General features: G+C 31.8%; 1 protein-coding gene across 1 annotated transcript in view; it reads right to left on the reverse strand.

The window, feature by feature from the left end:
- The window catches only part of LOC129958931 (gamma-aminobutyric acid receptor subunit alpha-6-like), a 70,731-nt gene that overhangs the window by 21,885 nt on the left and 25,748 nt on the right, over positions 1 to 23,098 (reverse strand). The window contains exon 2 of the mRNA XM_056071676.1: positions 1,811 to 1,905. Within this exon, the coding sequence (XP_055927651.1) occupies positions 1,811 to 1,905 (95 nt within the window). The remainder of the gene's footprint in view (positions 1 to 1,810; positions 1,906 to 23,098) is intronic.

Genomic DNA, 23,098 nt, shown 5'->3' on the forward strand with positions numbered 1-23,098 from the left:
ATGACAGCTTCTATGCATTTTCACGCGGACTCATTTCAGGGTAAAAAGGAATGAAGAATACTACGAATGTTCTCTGCATACTGAAAGACAATATTATGCCTTAACGGCCATGAAAGATTCGAAAAGAAAGAAGACGGAAAATCTTGTTTCTCCTCTCGAAATGAATAACTATGTTCCGAAGTTATTTTCTTAATTGAAACATTTGTTTACTAGATTATTAAATAGCCTTGAACGCGTATTGTAGTTACGCTGAAAAAAAAAGTGTTTTACATTTTCAAATATATTTGGAGTATTTTAAACAACAACTTTTGTTTAATTCGAGTTATGCGTTTAGATTGATGAACATGAACAAGGCTTTACTATGCACTCATGCAAATAAGGATATTTTTTCCAGAGTAATGCTGCTGTTTGCTGGGAAGATTTAGGGAAAAACAGGGACTAAAAAAGGATTTCACCGAATTCAAATTTTGATATGCAATTCTTCTAAATAATTTTGGTTTTCTCTGAGCAATGCACTTATACATTTTTGTAAAAGTGGCACATAGATTCGGTAAGATCTAAACTTGCTTTTAAATCCCGTATTTTCTCAAATGTTTTTTGCTTATGACATTCAGAATTTTCATTCGAATTGAACAAAACTTTCAGAATATGTGACAAGAAACAGCGAGACATTATTTTCAAATTTGAAGAAAATGCTTTGAATATTCAAGGGAATATACGAATTTACATTCATTTTTTTAGCATGTGCTAATATTGGCATAATTTTTTTCATAATTTTGAAAGCAGATAGTTAATTCATTGCCAGTTAAATACCAGAAATTAAGAAAGACGCAGGTCTTGTAACGAGCTGAATTTCAATTGCTCACAAACTGATATTTTTTAAGCTTGAATCTTCAGAGTCAGTTCAGACATAATTCTATTGATTTGTGCACTCAATATCCCAGTATACTTCTAAAAACGACATCATTTATATTTTAATAAATTAGTCCCCATAAGAAACAACCAAATGGATTTACTCACATTATTTGAGCAAGCATATGTCATTATGCACTTGATATACATTATGCAATTAGAAGCAATCTGACATCTTTGTTTCGCTTAGCCTACAATTTTCTCATTAAAGGCAGGCTACATTTTTTCCCCTTTCTTGCATACGATGTAGTAAGAGAAAATATTTCAAATAATGTAAAACATCCGCAATCGAGATTTTTATGAATTTCCAGGTTTCCGATCTTCCTGAGTGCCGTTTTTCTTTTCTTTCTTTTTTTACTTTTGCCTGTTACTAAAGAAGAAAAACTCAAACCGTATCTAGCTCATCGGGTGGAATTTCGTATGAGGTTTTAACTGCAAATCCCTCTTACTAAAAGTTTATTTGCTCGTATATGTACATATGAACACAATAACTGAAAAGGGCGAGATGATTGATTGATTTCCGACTTGAATAATCCGAGACAAATTTGGGGTTCAATTCTTTGCAGGATGAACCGCCTTTCTGTTTGTCAGTTCTTACAGGCGACTGACAAAATGCAACAAGCTAGATAAATGAAATTTAGTATGTGGTCTTGACATTCAATTTGTAAATCTGCATCAAATTTTGGACGTCATTGGTCAAAGGGAAAAGTTACAAAATAAATATCGATTTTCTATGTTATGGTCTGAATACGAAATTTAGCATATTATGTGATTATACAAGAAATGTTCTTCTGGTTTTGCTTTAAAATCGGAAAATTGCACATTTCATACAGTTCAGATTTCTAAAATGGAAATAAATAAAATATATAAAAAAGGGAATGTTGGAAATGCTACATACCACCGATTCCTGGACGAATTTGTCTGTCGTAATTATCTTCTGATAGCAGAGTGTCAAGGAGATACGTAGTATTAGATAATTTCTGAAGTTCATTACTAAATGAAAGAAAAGCAGCGATTACAATTTAGAAAAAAAATATCTCGCAATCCAATGAGAAAGTATGAATTCATTTACCCATCAAAAGTTAAAAAAGCAAGCAACGATTTTCTCCAAAGAAGTAGATTCATTCTTATAGTTTTTGTGAGTAACGTATTTCCTACTCTTTTTAATAAATGATATGAAATTTTCTGCTATTTTAAGTTACGTAATAAAAATATCAAAGATAAATCATTTTAAAAAGAAATTAAATACTTGAATTGCGTATTAGGAAAAAAGTTTCTTTTTCATGTTTCTATACAGCGGAAAAATTTCAAATGATGTTAAATAAAATCTTACATGACACTTAAAAATCGTAAAAAGTGAAGAAAATCTATTCTTTCATTTTTAAATTTACCTTCATTTCTTAATTAGCTGTTAAATATTCATCTTCTTCTGACTCATAAGTCTTTTTTTTATTAAAATCTTCAATCATTTCTTATAACTCTTCTTCTCTGAAGTTGAGAAAATAACATGTTCAATTATTTGAACCTGTAGATTTCAGTTCCCACTCATCGTCATAATCTTCATGCTTGTCGAGGAATTATTGCATATGCATAGAAAAAGGTCCAAAACATATCCGTTTTATTTTCTTTATTTATGGCAAAGGTAAGCTCTAAAAATGATTGTATGATTCGTCAACAAGAACTAATGATAATATCAAAAATAGTCCTTTAAGAAAACCTACTTTAGATCTCTATTTTTCTTTTTCTTATTATTGATCTCTGTCAGTTTGATTGATGAGGGAATTCAGAGTTGGCGACATCCTTTATATGATGTTTCTCATCGGCATTGAATTTTGAATCAATTCTTTTTTTCTATACATTGATGAATGCCATTTATCAATGAGAAAAGAAAAAAAAAATTAAAATATGTATAAGAATCAATCTTCTGGCGAAAGAAAATTATTTATTCAAAACAAAACATTTGTTTAAAGGGGAGTGGTTTTCCCCCAAGCTTTCTCGTATAATTAATGCAATCTAAAATTAGAAACCTAGGGTGAATACTCAGATTTTTATTTTCAGAGATCCACACATGAGAATTCGGAGTGAAAACCGGTACTTGTGTATTCATTGCATATCATTAGAGCAACAATAGTTAAGAAATATCGACCTTAGACCATTTTTTTGAGTGATTAATTACTGGCATACGATTGACCTCCGAAAATCGAATATCTCTTTTGGATGCCAATTGAAACCAAAATTGGACAGTGAACTACAATACTAAAAACAATTTCCTGAATCTCGTTTTTGAGCTTATATATGCGAAAACAATCTCTTGACGAATTGGAGGCGAATATCAATTTTCGATGCCAAATTTTGTCCTTTTATATTTAGTAGTGTCACTTCTTCCGAATAGATTTCATTGAAAATTTGATAGCAATTTTGGTTTATATATATTAAATTTCACTCTAAACAGTTTGGAGTGAGACATAATTCCAAAAAAAAAAATGTATACTTTGTACTCAAAGAGGTCTGAAATGTCTACATCTCAAGTTCGAATTTTTCCATAGTTACATTACTTTCTCGTAGAACACTTCCACGAAAAATACTTCTTTGTATACGGAAAAGAAAAATGATTGGATTGAACATCATTTGCATTTGGCATGTTTCAGATTATTAAATACCTAATGAGTCACTTTCCATGTTCAAATTTATTAGTATACTGACTTTTATATTTTTAATGCATGTAAACATATTTTGCAGTTTTTTTTCTCCCTCTGGTTTTTTTTTGGGTCCACTGAGAAATGCAAAATGCGATTGGATTTAAGAATATTATAATAATTTCTGATTTCGACATACCGTACTAGTTGACTGATTCTGCTTCTAATACATCATCCAATAGTTTATTTGTAACATGTCACGTCCTATTCAAGATCTGAATTAGAGAATTGATTTTATTAGGACTAATGTCGTAACAGATGTCGTTTAGTAATCTCCCGTTTTGAAGAACACTAGGACTGTATGGAACACTAGATCTATCTGCAGCAAGGATCAGGAACTACATCTGCAGCAGACCCTCTTTCACTCGAACCTGGACCCTTCCAGCCCCGAATCCGAGATCAGACCACCGGAATCAAGCATATCAGCGAAAAAAGGAGTTAAATATAATACATTCATCTGGTTAAATTTTTATTTGCTAGACAGTTTCGGGCAAGAGAATATCGAGAACAGATCCACTGGATTCATCCGACGGCGGTGGGCGTCTGCTAACAACCCACATGACTAGACCAGGAGTGGCGAACCTTTATGGATCAACGTGCCATTTTTTCTAAAGAAATGAGGTAGAGACGTGCCGTCAAATAATTTTGACTTGTGATTATTGGGGAAATAATAAAACTTAATACTAATAATTCTTTATTTACGACGAAAAAATACATTTTGCACTGTATAGAAGTAAAGGTTTTAGTTATACGAGTAATTCAAATGAAAGCAACATTAGTGTGACTTCTTTTGTTGCAGATTAAATGACAAATAACTTATATTAGGATTGCAAGTTGTTACTTTTGGCAGAATGCATGTTGAATTGGAGTCATCTGCCAAACGGTTTCTAAGAGAGTTTTTAATGTTATTCATCTCTGAAAATAATGACTCATAGGCATAGGCAAATGAAAATAGGGTTAAAATAGCATGAGCTAGCTTCTCCAAACAGTTAAATGTGTCTGGAATCGAATTCCATGTTTCCAAAATTTCGTTACTGGCATTTTTATGTATATTGCTTGTTAATCTTTCTGTTTCAATCAATTTCAACTTTTTTCCTTGTTTCAATATATTTTTGAATCCATATTGAACTAAACTGGAAATCAAACAGTTGTATTTCAAATTCTTCCATTTGCAACTAATCGAATTGCGATAAGTTCAGTTTATCAAATGAAATCACATCAGAGTACATAATAAATTTGAGCGTTTCCGATAATTTTTTGAACTGAGAAAATCAGGCTGAAAATTCCTTGATTGACGAATCAATTACGGAAATAAATTCTTCAATAACTTTTCTTCGTCTGGTATCTCATGTACATCTAAATCTTTGATATATTTTCTTTCAAATTTAGGAAGTACTTGTTTTTTTTTTAATAATATCGTTCCTAAAATTTGCAATCCAGCGTCAAAAGCGCGAATGAGATCCATCATGATGATAATTGTTTTATTTGTGCTTTGAAGCTTTACGTTCAATTCATTGAAATGTTGGCACATATCCGTAGAAAACAACAATTTTGAGATCCACATAACATGAAACAACTGTGGATATTGTTCAATTTCCCCCACATTTTGCAGAAACAGTCTGATTTCTTCCAAGCTGTCAACAGATATTTGAAATACGTTCTCTCGGCTCAACCAGCGAACATTATTATACAATACATTAGTAAGTCATTATACACTGAGTTGACTTCATCCAACAAAGCCTCAAACTTTCGCTTATTTAAAGTTTGCGACGATATAAGGTTGACTATTTTTGCCTAATGCCATTGCATTATCAAGAGATGTTAAACCACTCTTAGAACACAAGGCTTGTTGGTGAATAATGCAGTGTAGTTCAAGAATCGAATGTCCTACGTCTGAAATAAACAAATGAAACCATTTTTTTGCTCTCCATATTTGGAGCACCATCAATTACTGAAATAATTCTTTTCAGATCAATTTCTTTCTCGGCAAGCGAATTTTCAACCGCTGTACAAATATCGGTGCCCTTTTTTAAATGGAATGGGAACACTCGCGTTTGTTTCTAATACTTCATAATGAACTTTGTTATTTTGAATTAAAATGCAAACCATTTTGATCAGCGGCGTGCCCAAAATATTGTGTCCCGTGTCATTAATGGTACGCGTGCCAATGGTTTACCATCCCTGGACTATACCTTGAATAGACCACATTTATCCCACTTTGACCCTATTTCTTGAACTCCCCGCCCTTTTCACCTCCTACATCATTCTATTGAAGATCTATGCTGTGGTAAGAAAACCATAGACAATTCAGAAAAGAAAATGAACAGAAAAAGCTGGGTGATCTAATAGTTTCAGTAACAAATTACTGTTGCCTGAGAAGTTGTACTCTCGCCCTGGATGGATAAGTTGCATGTTTATTTATTTGATACTTTTAATATTTAAGATAAAGAAATAGGTCTAAATGTGAATAAATTTTATTTAATATGGTAGGTAGTTTGTTGATCATTTGGTAGTATCATTCAACGCCAAGACATAGGTGAAATCAGCTGTTACCTATTATTTCGAAATCGAAATTTGTAGTGCGAATTTCAGGTCAATTTGTCGTGCTGGGGGAGTATGAATCCCAAGAATGAAGTAATGTCCGTGTTTAAGCAAAACTGATTGTAAACATTCTGATTTAAGTGGAAAATCTGAGTTATTATATACGACTGAAATATATTTGTAAATTAAGTAATAACATTTGACTGTGTTTTCATGCACAAACAATGACTTAATTACATCAAAATTTAATACGAAATTTTTAAATTGAACTCTGAAATTAATGTTTAAAAAATAATTATTAGTGGAATAAATGAAAATTTCGAAATTGAAAGGTCATATTTTAAGGTTATATAAATTGATAATATTTAGTTTTTAAATTTTTAGCAATTCAAGGAATCTTCTACAGTATGCACGCATTTGATAATGATACAGTTCCATGTAAGATAAAGTGATTAATATGTAAAGTATTCGAAAGGTAGTTAATGTATCATTCCGGTTGAACATATCATCGATTGAAAGTTGAATTGTTTGATGCGCTATGATTTGTATTATTTTTTGAGTTAATACATTATGTACGACGCTCTGCGCGCTCAACGAGCTCCCAGGGCCCTCACATGCCTAGTAAGCAATAGGATGCATATTTTTAATTTTCATCTTGTATTATATTTACATAAAGTATTCTTAACTATTACTATATATTTTATACATGTATTTATTGCATAATATTTTTTACATTTTAATATTTATTTCACAGACGTGAATAATGCTTTAGAGTGTGATATTTGGTAAAGCATACTCCCTTTTACAATGATGTTCGGCAGGATTTGCAGCAGTATCTTGTTTTAAGACATTGAGGGCCACTCACGAATTTTCTCGTGTTTCGCTTCCCCTTTGTTGAGGACAGCTCACGCGTTCTGTCTGTAATTGCTTCATAAATAACACAGTTATGATGATTTTAGAACGTACAAGTTTGCCTATAAATGTGCTGTCCCAGGTTATATCTTACAGATTTCTTTGCGGTCCTTAATGGGTAAATATTTGCCTCTAGTTGGTTAGGCATCGATTTAGCCGGAAAAAACATGAAAACGAGATATTTCGTGATCCACCCACAACGTTCAGCCGGCTAAAACCGAGCAATCTTGTGACCCGTACACAATGTGTTAATAGTTATTTTCTTTAATTCTTAAATACATGTGTTTGATTAGTAAAACATGCTTCATATTTCTTTTCCTTGGATCAAAGTGTTTTGATAAGGTTGTTTATAAAGAATATCGGATTTATTCTAAATTGTCTAGTAAAACTTCATTTAATTCTTTTTTTCATTTAATTACCGTCTGAGCATTTTGTTTGGTATGGTAATTGGCTAGGATTGGGGATAATACCACCTCAATATATTTTGAGGATTTTATAACAATTGAAGCATTGAGAAGACGATTGATTGAGCATTGAGATATTGATCCTTGTTGACGTTTTTTTGATACCAACTTTAGTATAGTTTGGTTATATTATTGTTTTATTTTTACGCAATACAAGGGCTACTTTGAAGTCTCCGTTATATGTCACGTGAGCTAAAGTTCTTTACCTGAATTTCTGCACCACAACAACGGGAGGAGATTTAGCCTGTGAAATCAGATTCAAAGTGCACACAAGGCAGATCTTCGGTGGATTTGGGTTCCGAACCTGGAGCTCTTTGGTCCTGAAGCCAAGGCGCTGCCATTATTCTGTTGCCGCCCTGATCAAAGTCGTGTAATCAAAGTAATGGTGAGTTCTCCCTCAAAACAAATTTCTTTGTATCATCGACTGAGAAAACATCGTAAAATACTATGCAAAACATTAAACGCGTTGGTTAACGGATGATTCGTCTATGATTCACACCAACTATCTAATTGGTTGTCCTTTTTCCTATTACAGTTAAAAGATGGCAAAGAAAGGGTAATCTAATTAGATATATGGTTCGAATCACAAGCATGTATTATGGCAGCGAATACGTTAAGAAACATAAGTATGTTTTAATTACCGTGGTGTTTACATAAAGGTGTTGATTATTTTGTTAAATTCTTTCGTGTTCCGTATTCTTGTCATTCGGTCTTTACTAATTCTACTTTTGAAATTATCTTTGTAGTATATTGCTATAAATAAAGAAAATAAATGAAGTCTGTATTTTTGGACCTAAATAACACTATGCATATACTTTGAAAGGCAATAATTCATTGACGAAGGATTATTATGGCCATAAATTTGTTTATTTAAGTAATTTCGCTTATTTTTTCAAGCTGGAGAGAATTCAGTACCAGAAATTGTTGAAAATTTTGATAAAAATGAATTTGTTTGCCAGAAGAGGGCGAGTATTTAACAACTAATGTTATAATCAATAAATGAAGCAAAATTTTAAAAATTAATGAACAGCAATCAATTTTTGATACCTTCTATAACATTTAGAACTCATGCTGGGGTGGGAAATACCTATAAACTTTTCCTTGCTGTAGAAAGAGGAAAAAAACATTTCTTCCAGACTATTGCATATCTTTTTAAGCTATAGATGTGAATAAAATGATGGAATATTTCCTGCTTTAAAGTAGTTAAACTGTGCGTCTTTTTGCGAGATGCATTATTTTTCATTTTTGTGATTATGAGTAAGAATAAGGTCTTCACGCTTTGTTCAAAATTTTCTGAGCTTTCTATCGGATTTTTTTTTCTCCTTTCGCAGAAATATAGACTTACAAGAATTTTGATAAGCGTTCTCTCTATTTTTTTTTTGAAAAATAAATGCTTTTTTTATATTTTACAATGATTCCAAAATATTTCGAAGTACTGAGTCAATCATAAAAAAGAGCGTTTTGATTGATTTCATATTTTCTAGAACGTAAGAGTGTGAAAATAAAATGTAAAAATCGATGCAAAATCCCATTGCCATTCTATTGGTACATATGGATAGCATCATTTTTGTGTCAGTTTTGACAAAATACTTTAATTTCAATGTAAATTAATAAGTTAAAAATATAGAACTAATTTATAATAACTCATTATTCAATTTTTGTGTTAAATGTGCATTATTGTTTTAAAAATATACAGTTATATTAAAAGTCGTATATTATGATTTTCAGTTCAATAAAAATATTTTTTAAGTTTTTCAATTAGCCCGTTCAATTCGTTGTGAGCTACAGGGAAACTGTGTTGAGAGAAACTGACCCTTTCCTATCTAAAATTCGGGCTTGAAAATTCAAATTCAAATTTGTAAATCTGTAACCATATTATCTGAGTGCCGTGTTATAGGAGAGTAGCGGCTTTTCTGTTTTGCTACATGGAAACTCGTATCAAGATACCGTGTTATTTAAGATTGGCTTTCTGTATTTTCATAACATTCAGTTTATGAAACAGTTTCTCCCCAGCGCCAAGATAGAAAAAAATTACATCATCTTAACTCTTGTTGTTTTCATAAGTTACTTACGTGTTTTGGTAAATACGTGATCCATAAATGGTAACTAATAAACCAAATAGAGGTAAGCTATCAGGAACGTCATCGAGCACATCAAACTGTGAGAGCAGGTTCAATAAGAAGAAATCAATGCTAAAGATATTTCTGTAGGAAAAGTTTTGATTGCCTTGTTTCTTCTGAGATTCAGTGTTAATCCCTAGTCTTTTATAATCTTTATTGTAGTGTTATCGAAAAATTTCAAGGACAAGATTAATTTATTCATAGAAACTCTCCAAATGTATTTAATTAATATCAAATATGGCCTTTCTCAAAATTCTTAGTTATTTAGACGGAATACATATTCTGAATAAAAACTGAAACTGGTTTATGAAATCAAATAAATTTAATGAAAAACATATTTTTATTGGTGTACTAAAAACTAGAATGTTTAAAATTTAGTTCTTATTCTATAATTCATTCAATTTTATGGAATCAAGTAATATTTTTTTTTTTTCAAATTTACTACTATGTAGCATCATTTGTATGGAATCAAAATTTAATGAAATTTGATTAAATGATTATTAAGCCCTGAAATCATCATAATGTATAATATCATAAAGAACACACAAATGTACAAAATTTCAAAACTCTAGCACATCAGAAATCGATTAAAAATTGATTTCTAAATTCCACATTTACAAACATGAAATACGTCAAGTAAAATAAAAATGTGTTAAAATTGTAAGTAAATAAAAAACAAAGGAATTCTTTGTTTTGGGAATAGAAATTCCATTCAGAATATTACTGTAAGGATCTTCTTATGTATAGTAGTTATATTAAACTTTTCACATATTAAAAACTTAGCAAAAGTATAGTAAGTGTTGTTCATTCTTAAGATAATGCAGTGTATTGCAATAACCAAACAATTTCTCCGCGCTCTTTTTGTTAATCAAGTAATTCTTCAAAAGTATTCGATATTGAAATATCGAGTATATAATTTATACGTTTAATTACTATTGATGATTATTACAGTCATGAAAAAAAAACAAAAAAACCTATGCTTTTTTGATATATTATTTTTGCTAAGCAAAACTTTGCCTGAAATATGTAGCATAGCCAGTAACAAACCAAAATACAGATTCAACAAATTAACTCCTTGAGTGCATTTGACGGATAATACTCTTTCATATAACCATTTTGTCTAAGTGGCGGATGACGAATTTAATTTATCAAAAAGAACATTAACTTTATTCGTCTTTATAATAATAAATTTAATAAAAAATTTGTCTATAAACCTTTTATATACTATTCCGCATATTACCAAATTAAAAATGTTTCAAATGCAAAAATCCTTGAAGAAATCAGTACCCAAAAGGTTAAAATAAAAGAAAAAAATGATTTCAAGTTTACTCTGTTAGAGCTTGATTTGCTGTCAGTTTGGGGCAATATGACGAATTAAGCTGGTTACAGCGGATTTTTCCGAAACGATAAATTTACCGTCGCCTCTATAACAATAGTACATTGAAGTAAATTAGAGCTTGCACATTAGACGGAAAAATAAACGCGCGGTCAATATGTCGTTTTCGAACGCTGTGCAGACATCGGCTGCTACTGGAGGCATACGGTAGTTTTACCGTCGCCGTCCAAGTTCTGACACACATAATCAAATGCAAGTTTACATACACGGCGTTTTTTAACGTCTAGAGTTGCTTTTTCACATCAAATTTTACCCTCCTGCATGACAAACCATTTCTTTAATATCAATAGGTTTTATCTACAATACAGTCCCTAGTATCCGGTTCGCAATTATTCGGTTTCCGTGCTATCCAGCTCAGTTTTCTGTTAACATAATTAAATAAAGGAGGCTAGGAATTGCATTGGCAATATTGTCAAGGTATTGGAAGCGGGCATCTGCTACGATCCTCGTAGGCTGGTTACACTCACAGCGTTTTTTACCACTGCGGATATTTTACCGTAACCGCTCACAGAAATCGAAAGTTTACTCACACAGCGGTAAAATTTCCATTGCCATCGTAAGAGGTCGCGTAATTTCATTAAAAAAATTTACTTTAACCATGTTATTTAAACTATTTACAGCTTAAGTGTAATTTGAAATGAATAGAGTGCAGATTCTATCTTTATTGTTATTTTGTCGTCAAATGGAGATAATAAGGAAAAAAATCGACTTATTTGGATTGATTCAATTAATGAAAAAAGTTACACGTTATTTGAAGATTTGAGGCAAAAGAAACTAGCATTGAAATTCTTCAATTACTTCAGAATGCCAGAGACTTTCTTTGGCGGCTAAAAAATATCAGCACAAAAATACCAAAATGAGGAATTCCATTCAGCCTGTTGAAATGCTGGCAATAAATTTTGAAATCTATAAGTTGGAGTGTTAAATTCCACTGAGTAAAATAATTGTTTCACTTACCATTATTTTCTGCATAAAAATTTTCTAAGGCCATATGCTGGAACACTTTTGGCAATAGAAAAGAAAATATTCAACTATCGATTTGTCAAGGAAAAGAGGTACATAGAATGCGTTTTTGATATTCTTGGCAATAAATAGAAAATATTCCATCATCCTTTTAATTTTCTACAACAATTTGTGCGTAATATTATTAAAGCCTGTTTATCTTCATAATTATGTTAGGGATAGAGATGGATACATGATTGAGGATACAATGTCAATCATAGGATTGGAAGTAGGGATTGCGATACTGGTATACCGAATACCGGTATTTTGAGCCAGTTGGACAATTTTGTAATACCGGCATTCACAAGTTTAAATACCGTTTTTTCGGTATTTACTAGAAATTTTTAAAATTGTCTCCACTATATGTTCAGGGATCGCCAGCATAGCAAAATAATATGCGTTTTTGTTTTTGTCTCCCTAACGGGTGAAATTAGACTGTGAATACAAAGTTGCATTGTACAATCATGAGAAGTGATAAAATACTGTTTGACAACGGATTGTAAAACCCTCCGTGCTTTTGCGCATGCGTTACGGTGGGTTTAATTCGACAAAATAGGGGTAAGAGGAAAGATGAAAGGAGGAGGAAACTACAGTAATGGAGTTCGCAATTCTTTGAAACACGAGTTAATACAATTAAAAGTAAATGTTGAAAATTTTAATTTCACATTTGATAAATGGACAAGTGTAAGAAATAGACGCTATTTAAATATAAATATTCATTCAGAAATTTTTTTTTGAATATAGGACTTACACATGTCTCGGAAAGTATGCCATCCGTAAAATGTGTGGAAGTGCTTCAATCTAAATTAGCGAAACATGGATTATCTCTGAAAGAAGATGTTGTATCCATAACAACTGAGGGAGCAACAGTTATGAAAAAAGTCGGAAAGTTGATTGGTGCAAATTGTGATTGCAGCAATTGTGCTTGCTCATGGAATTCAATGTATGTATATACCAAAAAAAAAACAGAAAAATCCAAAAAATCGACGAATCGCAATCATTTACCAAGCTGCCAATATGCACAAAAAATAAAACGGTATTTACAGTGGGCAATGCCCATTTGAATGATGTCATTAATTATATAATTAATATATTAATATTAATTAAAAATTTTTAATCATTTATTTATGTGTAAAGCATATCTAAGGTTCTATTCATATTTATATGTTTTTATGGAATTGTATCAATAAACACAGTTCCCTTCCAAACTTTATAATAAAAATGTATGGAAATAATTCTAAGTAAAACATTTATTTAACTCAATGCCATTTGATACTTCAACTTATAGATTTCAAAAAATATTTCCATCTCTCAGTGTTATTGCTTGCATTTTGGTATTTTTGTGCTGAAGGATATCTTTTAAGCACCCATCTAATCTTGTAAAGGAAGTCAGAGACATTCTGAAGAATTTGATGCCTCAAATAACGTATAAAAAATTTCACATTTTTTTTCATTCATTGAATCAATCCAAATATGTCGATTTTTTCCCTCTTCCTTCGACGCCAAAATAACAATAAACATCGAATCTGCTCTCTATTCATTTCAAATGACACTTAAGCAGTAAAAAGAAAATGTGTTTATTTGTGAAACTCCGCCGACGGAAATTTGACAGCCTATTTCTGTCAGCGGTCAAATATCCGCAGAGGTAAAAAACGCTATGTGTGCAACCAGCGTTAAATAAATAAACAATAGTATTCTTAAGATTAAGACGAATTAGACTTCATCTCATTTTCAAGTTAAGAATACAGTATATTTCTTTCTTGCTTATCTTGTTATTATATAAATGCAAATATTTAATTTTTCTAGCGAATGAAAAAGGATTAAATCATTTATCAACTTTTAATACTTTGAACTTCTATATGTTTTTAAAGAAACAATTAAATCTATTAAAAAGTCCCATTGCAGCTAACAATCAATCTCGTCATCTCATGCTTTCATGAGGATAAGAAGAATTCGCCATTTCAAATTAAAAAATGCATTTTATTTCTGTATAAATAGTTTTACTCTCATGCAACTGAGCTAAGGAATATTTCATTTTTGCCTGGAATGTCATCGAAGAGCTGTTTTAGAAAACATTTCGCGTGCAATTGATTCTGATAAGCATTATTCCTGTTGCTTTCATAATTTGAAAAGAAATATGGTTTTATGTTTTATAAACGGGCAAAAATCATCATCAACTGATTTTTAATTTGATAATATTTAATAAATTATACGTTTGGAAATGAAACTAGAAACACCGATGTTCGTAGAATAAAGCACTAAATCTAAAAATATTTGTAAGTATGTAGAGAGAGACGTCAAAAGGGTTTTGAACCATCGATGAAAGATTGCTTCATCTTTTAGAATCGAAAATTTGAATGAAATTTCAACTGTCATAAGCACGTTAAATGTGAGCAAGTGGTTGGTATAGAGATCCTTGGAAATACTGCCATTGAATTTCGATTCAGATATCATCAAACTACTGGAAATCAATCAAAAGTTCGCACTTGCATGCATCATTACAGCAGTTGATCTCTGGTTAGGATGCTGGAGAAATTACCATTGCATGCCAGAAACTACAAAAGAAATAGCTTGTATTTTTACTGAACTGGTTTGGCTTAAAAACCATTTCCCATTTGATAAAATAACAACGGACCAGTGTTGCCTTTTTCTAAATTATTTATTGACAAGACAACACAAAACATTAATATAGATGACAGTCATTTTTGTTATTGTGGGTTTCGATTTATACTTTGCACTGTGATTACCCACATCAGATATTGCCGAAATCCTAAACGGAATTCTTTTTGTTTACACTCGTGATCACATTATCGGGCGGGATCGCGCATGCGCCAACGTCCCACCGGCCTTGCTATGTTCACATGCAAGAACTTACAGTTTTATACACTTATTTAACACAAATAATATTTAACACATGTAAATAAAACACTACATAAATATGCAATACATGTTATACAATTATTTTGCGTAGAAGTGATACATTTCTAAAATATTTTTCACTTAATATTCAAAGCTTATTAAAAATAAGAGCAAATATATAATAAGAAAGCACATCAATCACAATGGTAAATCAATGCAATTTGAATGTAATAAGTAATACAGACTAAATATACTGAATAAGGCAATAATTTTAGAAAATATTTAATTTTCAATTTGTTTATGGATTTTTTGTAAATGCCCTTACTAGTTTTAATATCAACCACTCTCACTTTATTATCCTTTCAAGGAAAAAGTGATATTACACATCCCATTAACTATTGACAAGGACGGAGAGTTTCTTCCCTGATTAATACCATATCTCCTATTTCTTTATTAACTGCCCCTTTTTTTCTTTGTTGTATGAAAAACTCCATCTCTTGTTTGGACTGACTTTATAATTCTTTGCCAAACATTTGACTCAATCTGTTAGAGATGCTATTGGCCTCCCTATTGTGCTGGAATTAGCACTTCTATCTCATCAACATCAGTTGAAAGTGGTGTAATGGAATCGTCTCTATTCGGGGAGTCATCGTTAGCAGTTCTTCGTAAGTAAATTTTGAGTTTCCTGCTAATGAAATGGTACTTAAAGGCTTTGATATTTTCCTCGCACAGTCCTCCCCAATTTGGACTTCTAGGAGGAATAAAGGACCACTCATTATCTTCTTCTGCAAAAAAGGCATATAAGGACTCATTTTTGTCTTTAACCAATTTATATAAAGATCTTAAAACTCTGTTAGCTCCTACCATGTTAGACCGAATATCAGAATAAAACTTATGACATTTTCCCCTTCTGGAAATAAATCTTTTTGACGTAGCTATTAGAGCTTCAGATGTTAAATCACTGATTATCTCAAGGTGTATACTTTGTTACTAAACAAATAAATATACAAACATACATTTTAATTTCAGGGCCCTTCCTTTGATATTTATTTTTGATAAAAAATGGACCACACAAATCTATTCCCGTTGAATTAAAGACATTATCTGGAGTTATTCTTTCCTTTGGAAAATTGTCCATTTTTTGAGAATATTTAGGATTATTTTTCAAGCAAATAACACAATTATGTGCAATTTTTCTACTTACATTTCTCTCATGAATAGGCCAATATTTTTGTCTTACCAGAAAAAGCAAATGCTGGGGTCCTAGATGAAAATACTTTTCCTGATAATACTTTACAATCATTTCAATTAACTTAGCCTTTGAGGGTAATATTGTGGGATGTTTCCCTGAATATGGCAACTGGGAATTTTCCAATCTTCCTCCTACCCTCAATATACCTTTATTATCTAGAAAGGGAGATAAATTTGAAATCTTACTCTTATTGGGAATTATGAGACATTAATGATATCACTTCTGCAGGGAATTCTTCCAGTTGACTCTGCTTCTATAAGAAATTTTCTGCATCTAACAGTTCCTCTGATGTCAGTAGACACTTTTTTTTCTCTTGGACCTGAGCTGAAATAAACCTTGAAAGATAACTTAATATTCGAACTATAGTTAGAAATCTATTACTATGGTTAACAAGATAATCAAAAAAGGTTTAAAGTCAAAACAATATTAGAGTTCTCAGATATAAGTTCAGGTACGTAATCTTTTTCATCTGGCTCTGGACACTCACAAAATAGTTTCAGGAAGTTCATCAGATAGTAGAAATGATGGACCATTCCACCACTTATTTTCACATATAAGAGATTTAGCACTGAGTCCTCTTGACAAGAAATCTGAAGGGTTGTCCTTTCCTGGACAGTGAAACCAAGTATTAGGATTTGTCAACTCCGTGATTTCCTGAACTCTATTCTATACAAATTGTTTCCACCTTCTATGCAAGCCTTTAATCCAATATAGAACTATTTTGAAATCTGTCCAGTGGAATACAGTAAAGTCTTTTTTCTGGCTGATGATTCCTTGAACGAGCTGCTACTAATACTCCCAGGAGCTGAAGTCGAGTCAATGTAACGCTTTTCAGTGGAGCCACTCTAGTTTTTGAAGTGATGAGGTTCACAAACACTTTGTCTTGTTTCTTTACTTTCACATAAACTGAAGCACCATAAGCAAGTTTTGAAGCGTCGCAAACGTGAATTTCTATAGTGTCGTTTTCTCCTTCAGTAGTAGAATCTAGAACTAATCTTGGTATTTTTAGTTCATCCAACTGTGGTAACTCTTTACACCACTCCAACCATCTTTCTACAATTTTGAGGGGTTTCATCCCACGTGATTTTCTTTTCCCAAAGTTCTTGGATGAGACACTTGACTCTAATAGTAAAGGGCGTAAGTAACCCAAGTGGGTCAAATATTTTTCCGATGGCTTTCTCGTTTAGTAATTTCACTGGCAGAAATAAATTCCAGTAAACCTATTGTATCCAGAGGGAAGCAATCGTCTTGAGTTTGCCAATCCATACCTTGCACTTTTGTCTTGTTACTTCCTAAGCAGACAGAAGTGTCAACGGCATAACTGTGGAAGCCCTCTGCTAGCCACTGACTCATCAAGGTAGAAACGTTGCTGATCCATTTTCTCATTTCCATTCCCGCTTCCTTCATGATATTCTTAGCATGGTGAGAAATCAGAAGAGCTTCTTCTCGTCATCTACATACATGTAAGAATCTAGATGTTTTACAGTGATCGGATACTCTTCTCCATATTTCTTAATGTATCGTTTCACTGTAGCTTCAAGTAGAAACGGACTAACATTGACGTCGGAAATCGTTCGGTTAAAACCATAAACTTCAAGAACTGGTCTTTTCTCAATATGAGGATCACTGAGTGTCCAGAAGAAACGCACTGCATCCGCCAAGCAAATTTGAAGAAAAGCCTGGCGAATGTCGGATAATATTGCTATTTTGTTGAGCCTCAAATTTATTAACACATGTAGAAGGTTTGGATAGAAATTGGGACCTGGCCACAAACAATCATTCAAAGAGAGCTCGTTAGCATCAAATACTATGCGTGTAGATGTTGTGACCCTACCTTCTTTTTTCACTACTTGATGAAGCAGATAATAAATTGGTTTCTCTTTCCACAGTTCAGAAATATCTACTTTTTCTATTATGCCCTGGTAGATAATCCGGAATAATTTCTTCATATTTTGAAGCAAGATCCGTATCTCCTCCACAATTTTTGAAATCGTTGTTTAGCTAGAATAAGATTATCAGAGAGGTCTTTAAAATGTTTACGGAAAGGTCCCTCTACAATATATCTGCCGTTGTTGTACTGCACGGTATCATTAAATATTTTTAAAGCCTGATCTTCATGGATCATCTCTTATACCTAAAGATTCAAGATCAAAAAATTGTTTTAATGTGTCTTCTATAGAATTGTCGTTGAGAAGAAAACACGATCCTAAAGCATCGTTAGTTTTCGCCTCTTCTAGTCTTCCACTCGCAATTCCACCAAATTCTGTTTCCCTAAATAATAATTCCTCATTCACCCTGTAAACATTATCTTTCATTATTCTAAAGAAAACATCCGCATTCAATAAAGCATGAATCTCTTTTACCACAAAAAAAAAATTGAGGATCAGATAATTCCACAAATTTAGGAATTTTCATTTCCGAAACATCTAAAGTAGCGTTAGGAGTAAGACCTGTTATTTTTTCTGTTACAAGAAACTCAGTATTTTCCTTAAAACTTCCATTTTTATTTGAAATTAGAGTGTTCAGCTTTCCTTTTAAATTTTATTTTGTTAAATTAAACTCGGAAATTGAAGTTTATATTTTTTCTAGTATAATTCCAAAAATTTCGCTCATTTTCCTAATCAAAATATTTATATTTGTCACCGAATCAAAAATGCAAGTACATTTTATTAATGTACCTTCTTTATTCTGCAAGAAAATATTTCCGGTTGTCAATAAAACACTTTTCTTTTTTCGACGAGACAAGCTATTTAATGCCGTACTACATAGGGCAGAAGGAATTTTGTTCTCTCCCGAGTCTTTATTTTTTTATTTCTGACACAGCGCAAGAAGAGGTCGGAACCCGAACCATATGTCTTTCGTTTCTTGTTTGAAACAGATCGTTTTACACCGCAATTGCATACGTACTTCGAATTGCACTCATTCTTTTTATGGGTTTTCGGAGACATACAATTTATGCATTCTTACTAAATCAAATCTTTTATCTGGGGTTAATTCTATGAATTTTGGGCATCGATATACCGGATGTGGATTTTTTTCACAACAAATTAGACAGAGTTTTAGTCTTTGTCGAAAAATTATGAGATTTTTTCATCAATGGTTTCGTTTCCAGTGCGCAATTTCTGATTACCGATAAAAGTACGGCTTCTCTTTTTTCTAAAAATGCAATGAATTGTTCAAATGTAGGAATATCTTTATGTTTTTGTCTTAATTCAAAATTCTTTCGAGTTTCTCTATTTTTTTGCATAATATTAATTAAAAAATATCAAATAAATCATTTTGTTCGTATTTTCGCACTACTAACGCTCACAGGTTTTTTTTTAATACAATCGCGTAATTTTCGCGTAATTTTTTTGGATTCTCATGCTCTATTTTCTTAAAATCTAATATTGACTGAACATGAATGTCAATTATTAATCTTTTATTGTCATATAGAGATTCTAGGGCTTCATATAAAGAGGTGTCAAATGAAGATGCCAATTCTTTAACTGCATTAGAAAGACAAGAATTCAAATAGTATAGTTTCTTTGACTGCGCCAGTTGTTCATTCGATGTAATTAAATCATCGAATTGACTTTTAAATTTACTGAACTGTATGGAATTGACTGTGAAATTTACTTAACTGAGTATTATTGGTGGAATTTTTGTTGGTATATTAAAAGTTTCGTTTTTGGAAGTTGCAGTCACAGGAGGCGGTTTACAAAAATTTTAATTCTTACCTCCAAATCCTCGAGGCGGATATCACATTGCTCCAATTCTTCTTCAAGAGCTGTTAATTCAGCTGCATCCGCATCATCCAGTTCAAAGGAATTTCTTCTTATATTGTCGACATTTTGCGGCCGCTGGTCGATTTTTTTCTAAGTTCATTAAGCTTTATCTAATTATCTAAGTTCATTAAGCTAAGCACACTTTATCTGCAAAGTTTTCAATTTTTGTAATACTTCCTTTTAGGGATGTTTTGGCTTTGTGTAATTTGATTATAGTATCCATGGTTCGTCTCACGATCGACTGGACCAGAAAATGGTCTGGCTTAAAAGACAGTTTCCATTTGATAAAATAACGACGGACCAGTGTTGCCTTTTTCTAAATTATTTATTGACATCACACAAGACAACGTAAAACCTTAATATAGATGACAGCAATTTTTGTTATTGTGAGTTTCGATTCATACTTTGCACTGTGATTATCCACGTCAGTTACTGTTCGTCAACGGATTCTTAAACGACCAGATTTCCACGACTCCATCTCATTAAGGGGTGAGACGCGGAACGATGAGTGCATTTCTGGTATTCCCTTTGACCTTGGATTTTCCCTATTAGATACTAGTAAATGTAAACATCTCCTCCTTTCACCTTTATTTTGACGAATTAAAGCCATCCTAAAAATGCGGAGGGTTTTACAATCCGTTGCTGAACAGTATTGCCGAAATCCCGACGGCGTCTGCCCAGGTTTCTTTTTGTTTACACTCGTGATCACATGACCGGTAGGGAGCTCGCATGTGCCAACATGAACAAAAGCTCTTGGCAGCAAAAATGTGCTTGAAAGGGAATTCAAACTTGCCTGAAGTAATATGGAAATAGAAAAAAGTCTATTAAAAAATATCGTAATAAAAACTGAATAGTTTCAACATACTGTTGACAGAACGCATTAGACTCTAAAAAATGTTATCATATTTATCCCTATATAAATTTGACACTGTTTTTTTCAGCTTTTATCAAATTACTTTTTCAATTAATTATTATTTCTCTAGAATTATTTTATCTTCCTGTTTATAGTATTTGAGAAGTTTTTTAGTCATTAGTACTGAATTTGTAGATTTTAAATCAGTTTAATATTTACTTTTTAACGTAACTTTAAAGTCCGGGATTTAATTTCGGAACCATTGTTACTATAAAAAGGGAGTCAAGGTTCAGTAAAAGCAACTATGCGCTATTAGTTGAAAATTTGAGGTTTAGTATTTTTATCTCAAAAAAGGTAAGAGTTAAAAAAAAGTTAAGTAGAAAATTAAATAGCATCATCGATCGAAAAGACACCTCTTGTAAATTAATGCTAAGAGAATGCACAAAACGAGCTTCTAGTTTGTCCTGATTTCAAGTTTTTAAAAGGTTTCGTAGAGATTCTGTCCTTGCTTCAAATTTGAAATGGTATATATCGTGACTGACTGATGCTATTTTCAACAAGAAGGACAGATGTGTTTCATAACAAGGAACATTCTTTTATTTCACATTTCCTAACTTCACACTGTCTGGAATAGCGACCAACAATTAGACGTATGGTATACGTTCTAATCGTAATAAATATGTGTACAAATGTCTTTTCATTTGTATGGTTTACAATTTCCAAGATAGAACGTCGACTCTGAAATTTTCCGCTAGGTGACGTTGCAAATTATCTCGTTGCACCTAGTCCTTTTACTAAACTTAGATATCACATTGTATGACTATAATCGTCATCGTCAGAGGGGGAGGGGTCTAAGACTTGAATGGGAATTCAGTATGATAACAAACTTTATTTGATAAACCAATTTAACTATAATATAAATAGAAAAATACGTGCATATAAATTGTTTTATAATGCTGTTAATAAGATTATTTTCTTAAAATTTTATTTCCTGCGAAGTAGTAGATTAATCAAGTATTTTTACAAAATATTTTTTTATATTTCCAGGAAGAAAAAAATAGCCCTTTTATTCCATGGATTTACATAATTTCTTTGTCATATTTAAAATGATATAGATAAAAGTCTTAAAAAATTAAAAAATGCAAGAGTTTTTTTCACTTTGTATTAATAATTCGTAATATTGCAGTAGATGAACAAAAAAAGACAAAGGAAAATTATGGGTTTTAGATAGGAATTTAAATGTTCATATCGAAATCTACTTAAGTTTTCTACTGAAAAATGCACAATGAAATCCTTCCAATCAAAATGTTAACAAAAATTAATATTTCTTTCATTTACTATTTCGGATGTTATTAATACTTTTTTTTTTGCTATTGCTATAATGCTATTTTTCATCCACAATTTCAAACATTCTCTTCCACTGTTGTGCTTCAAGTAGGGCTTGTAAATGACGAAATTTAGTTTCATATAAATCCTTCCAAAAGATAATATTTTTTTACTCTTTTGTGGATTTAATATTTTCTGGTAAACTAAGAGTGGACGAAGAAAGTATCGTTAATGTCAAGACATCATTTTGATTGTTAAAAAAGAAGTCATTTTTTATTTCTGAACCCGATCATTTCAAACCAAAAAGGATTCCATTGTCCAAATGGTCGAATTCCGCAATGGAAAAATCCGTGTCCGATTATATATAAATACAAAATCATGAAACAAGAATAAACTTAACGACGTAAATGAATGAAATTTTTCTTATCGAAAGAAATGTTGACAGATATCATTTTTTGGATTCAATCTCTCTATGCATATGCATGTGAAGATCAAATGCATTATTCTATCCAAAATGAAATCGGGAACTGCTTTAAAATTCGCTCAAGTCTAAGCAAGAAAGAAGTCGAAGCTTCTGCTGGTTTTGTAAGCAACACACAGCTTGTCATCTAAGGATTAGCAAAGTATTAAGGCTTAGAAAATTTTACCCTAATAAGGTTTTATCTATTTTCTCAGATTCTTTATTATTTTCTCAGAAAGTCAATATTCAATCGAAGGAAGTTTCAAAGAAAAAGAGAAAGATAGATAAGAATAAATACAAAATTGCTCATATGCAAATAGAAGCAAGATTATACAACAGGGAAACATAATCAAAGTAAGATTTTCGAAATAGAAATATATATACAGAAATTATTATCAAAATAATATGAGAATGTACAAAACGATGTGCTGTGAACACAGGCAACAGAAGAAGGATATTGTTCTTTCATAAACAATTCATGAATATCAGAAGTGAATTGAATATATGCAAGTATCAAGTGTTTGGCATCCTGGACATC

This window comes from Argiope bruennichi, chromosome X1, assembly GCF_947563725.1.
Source record: "Argiope bruennichi chromosome X1, qqArgBrue1.1, whole genome shotgun sequence".
Lineage (NCBI taxonomy): Eukaryota > Metazoa > Arthropoda > Arachnida > Araneae > Araneidae > Argiope > Argiope bruennichi.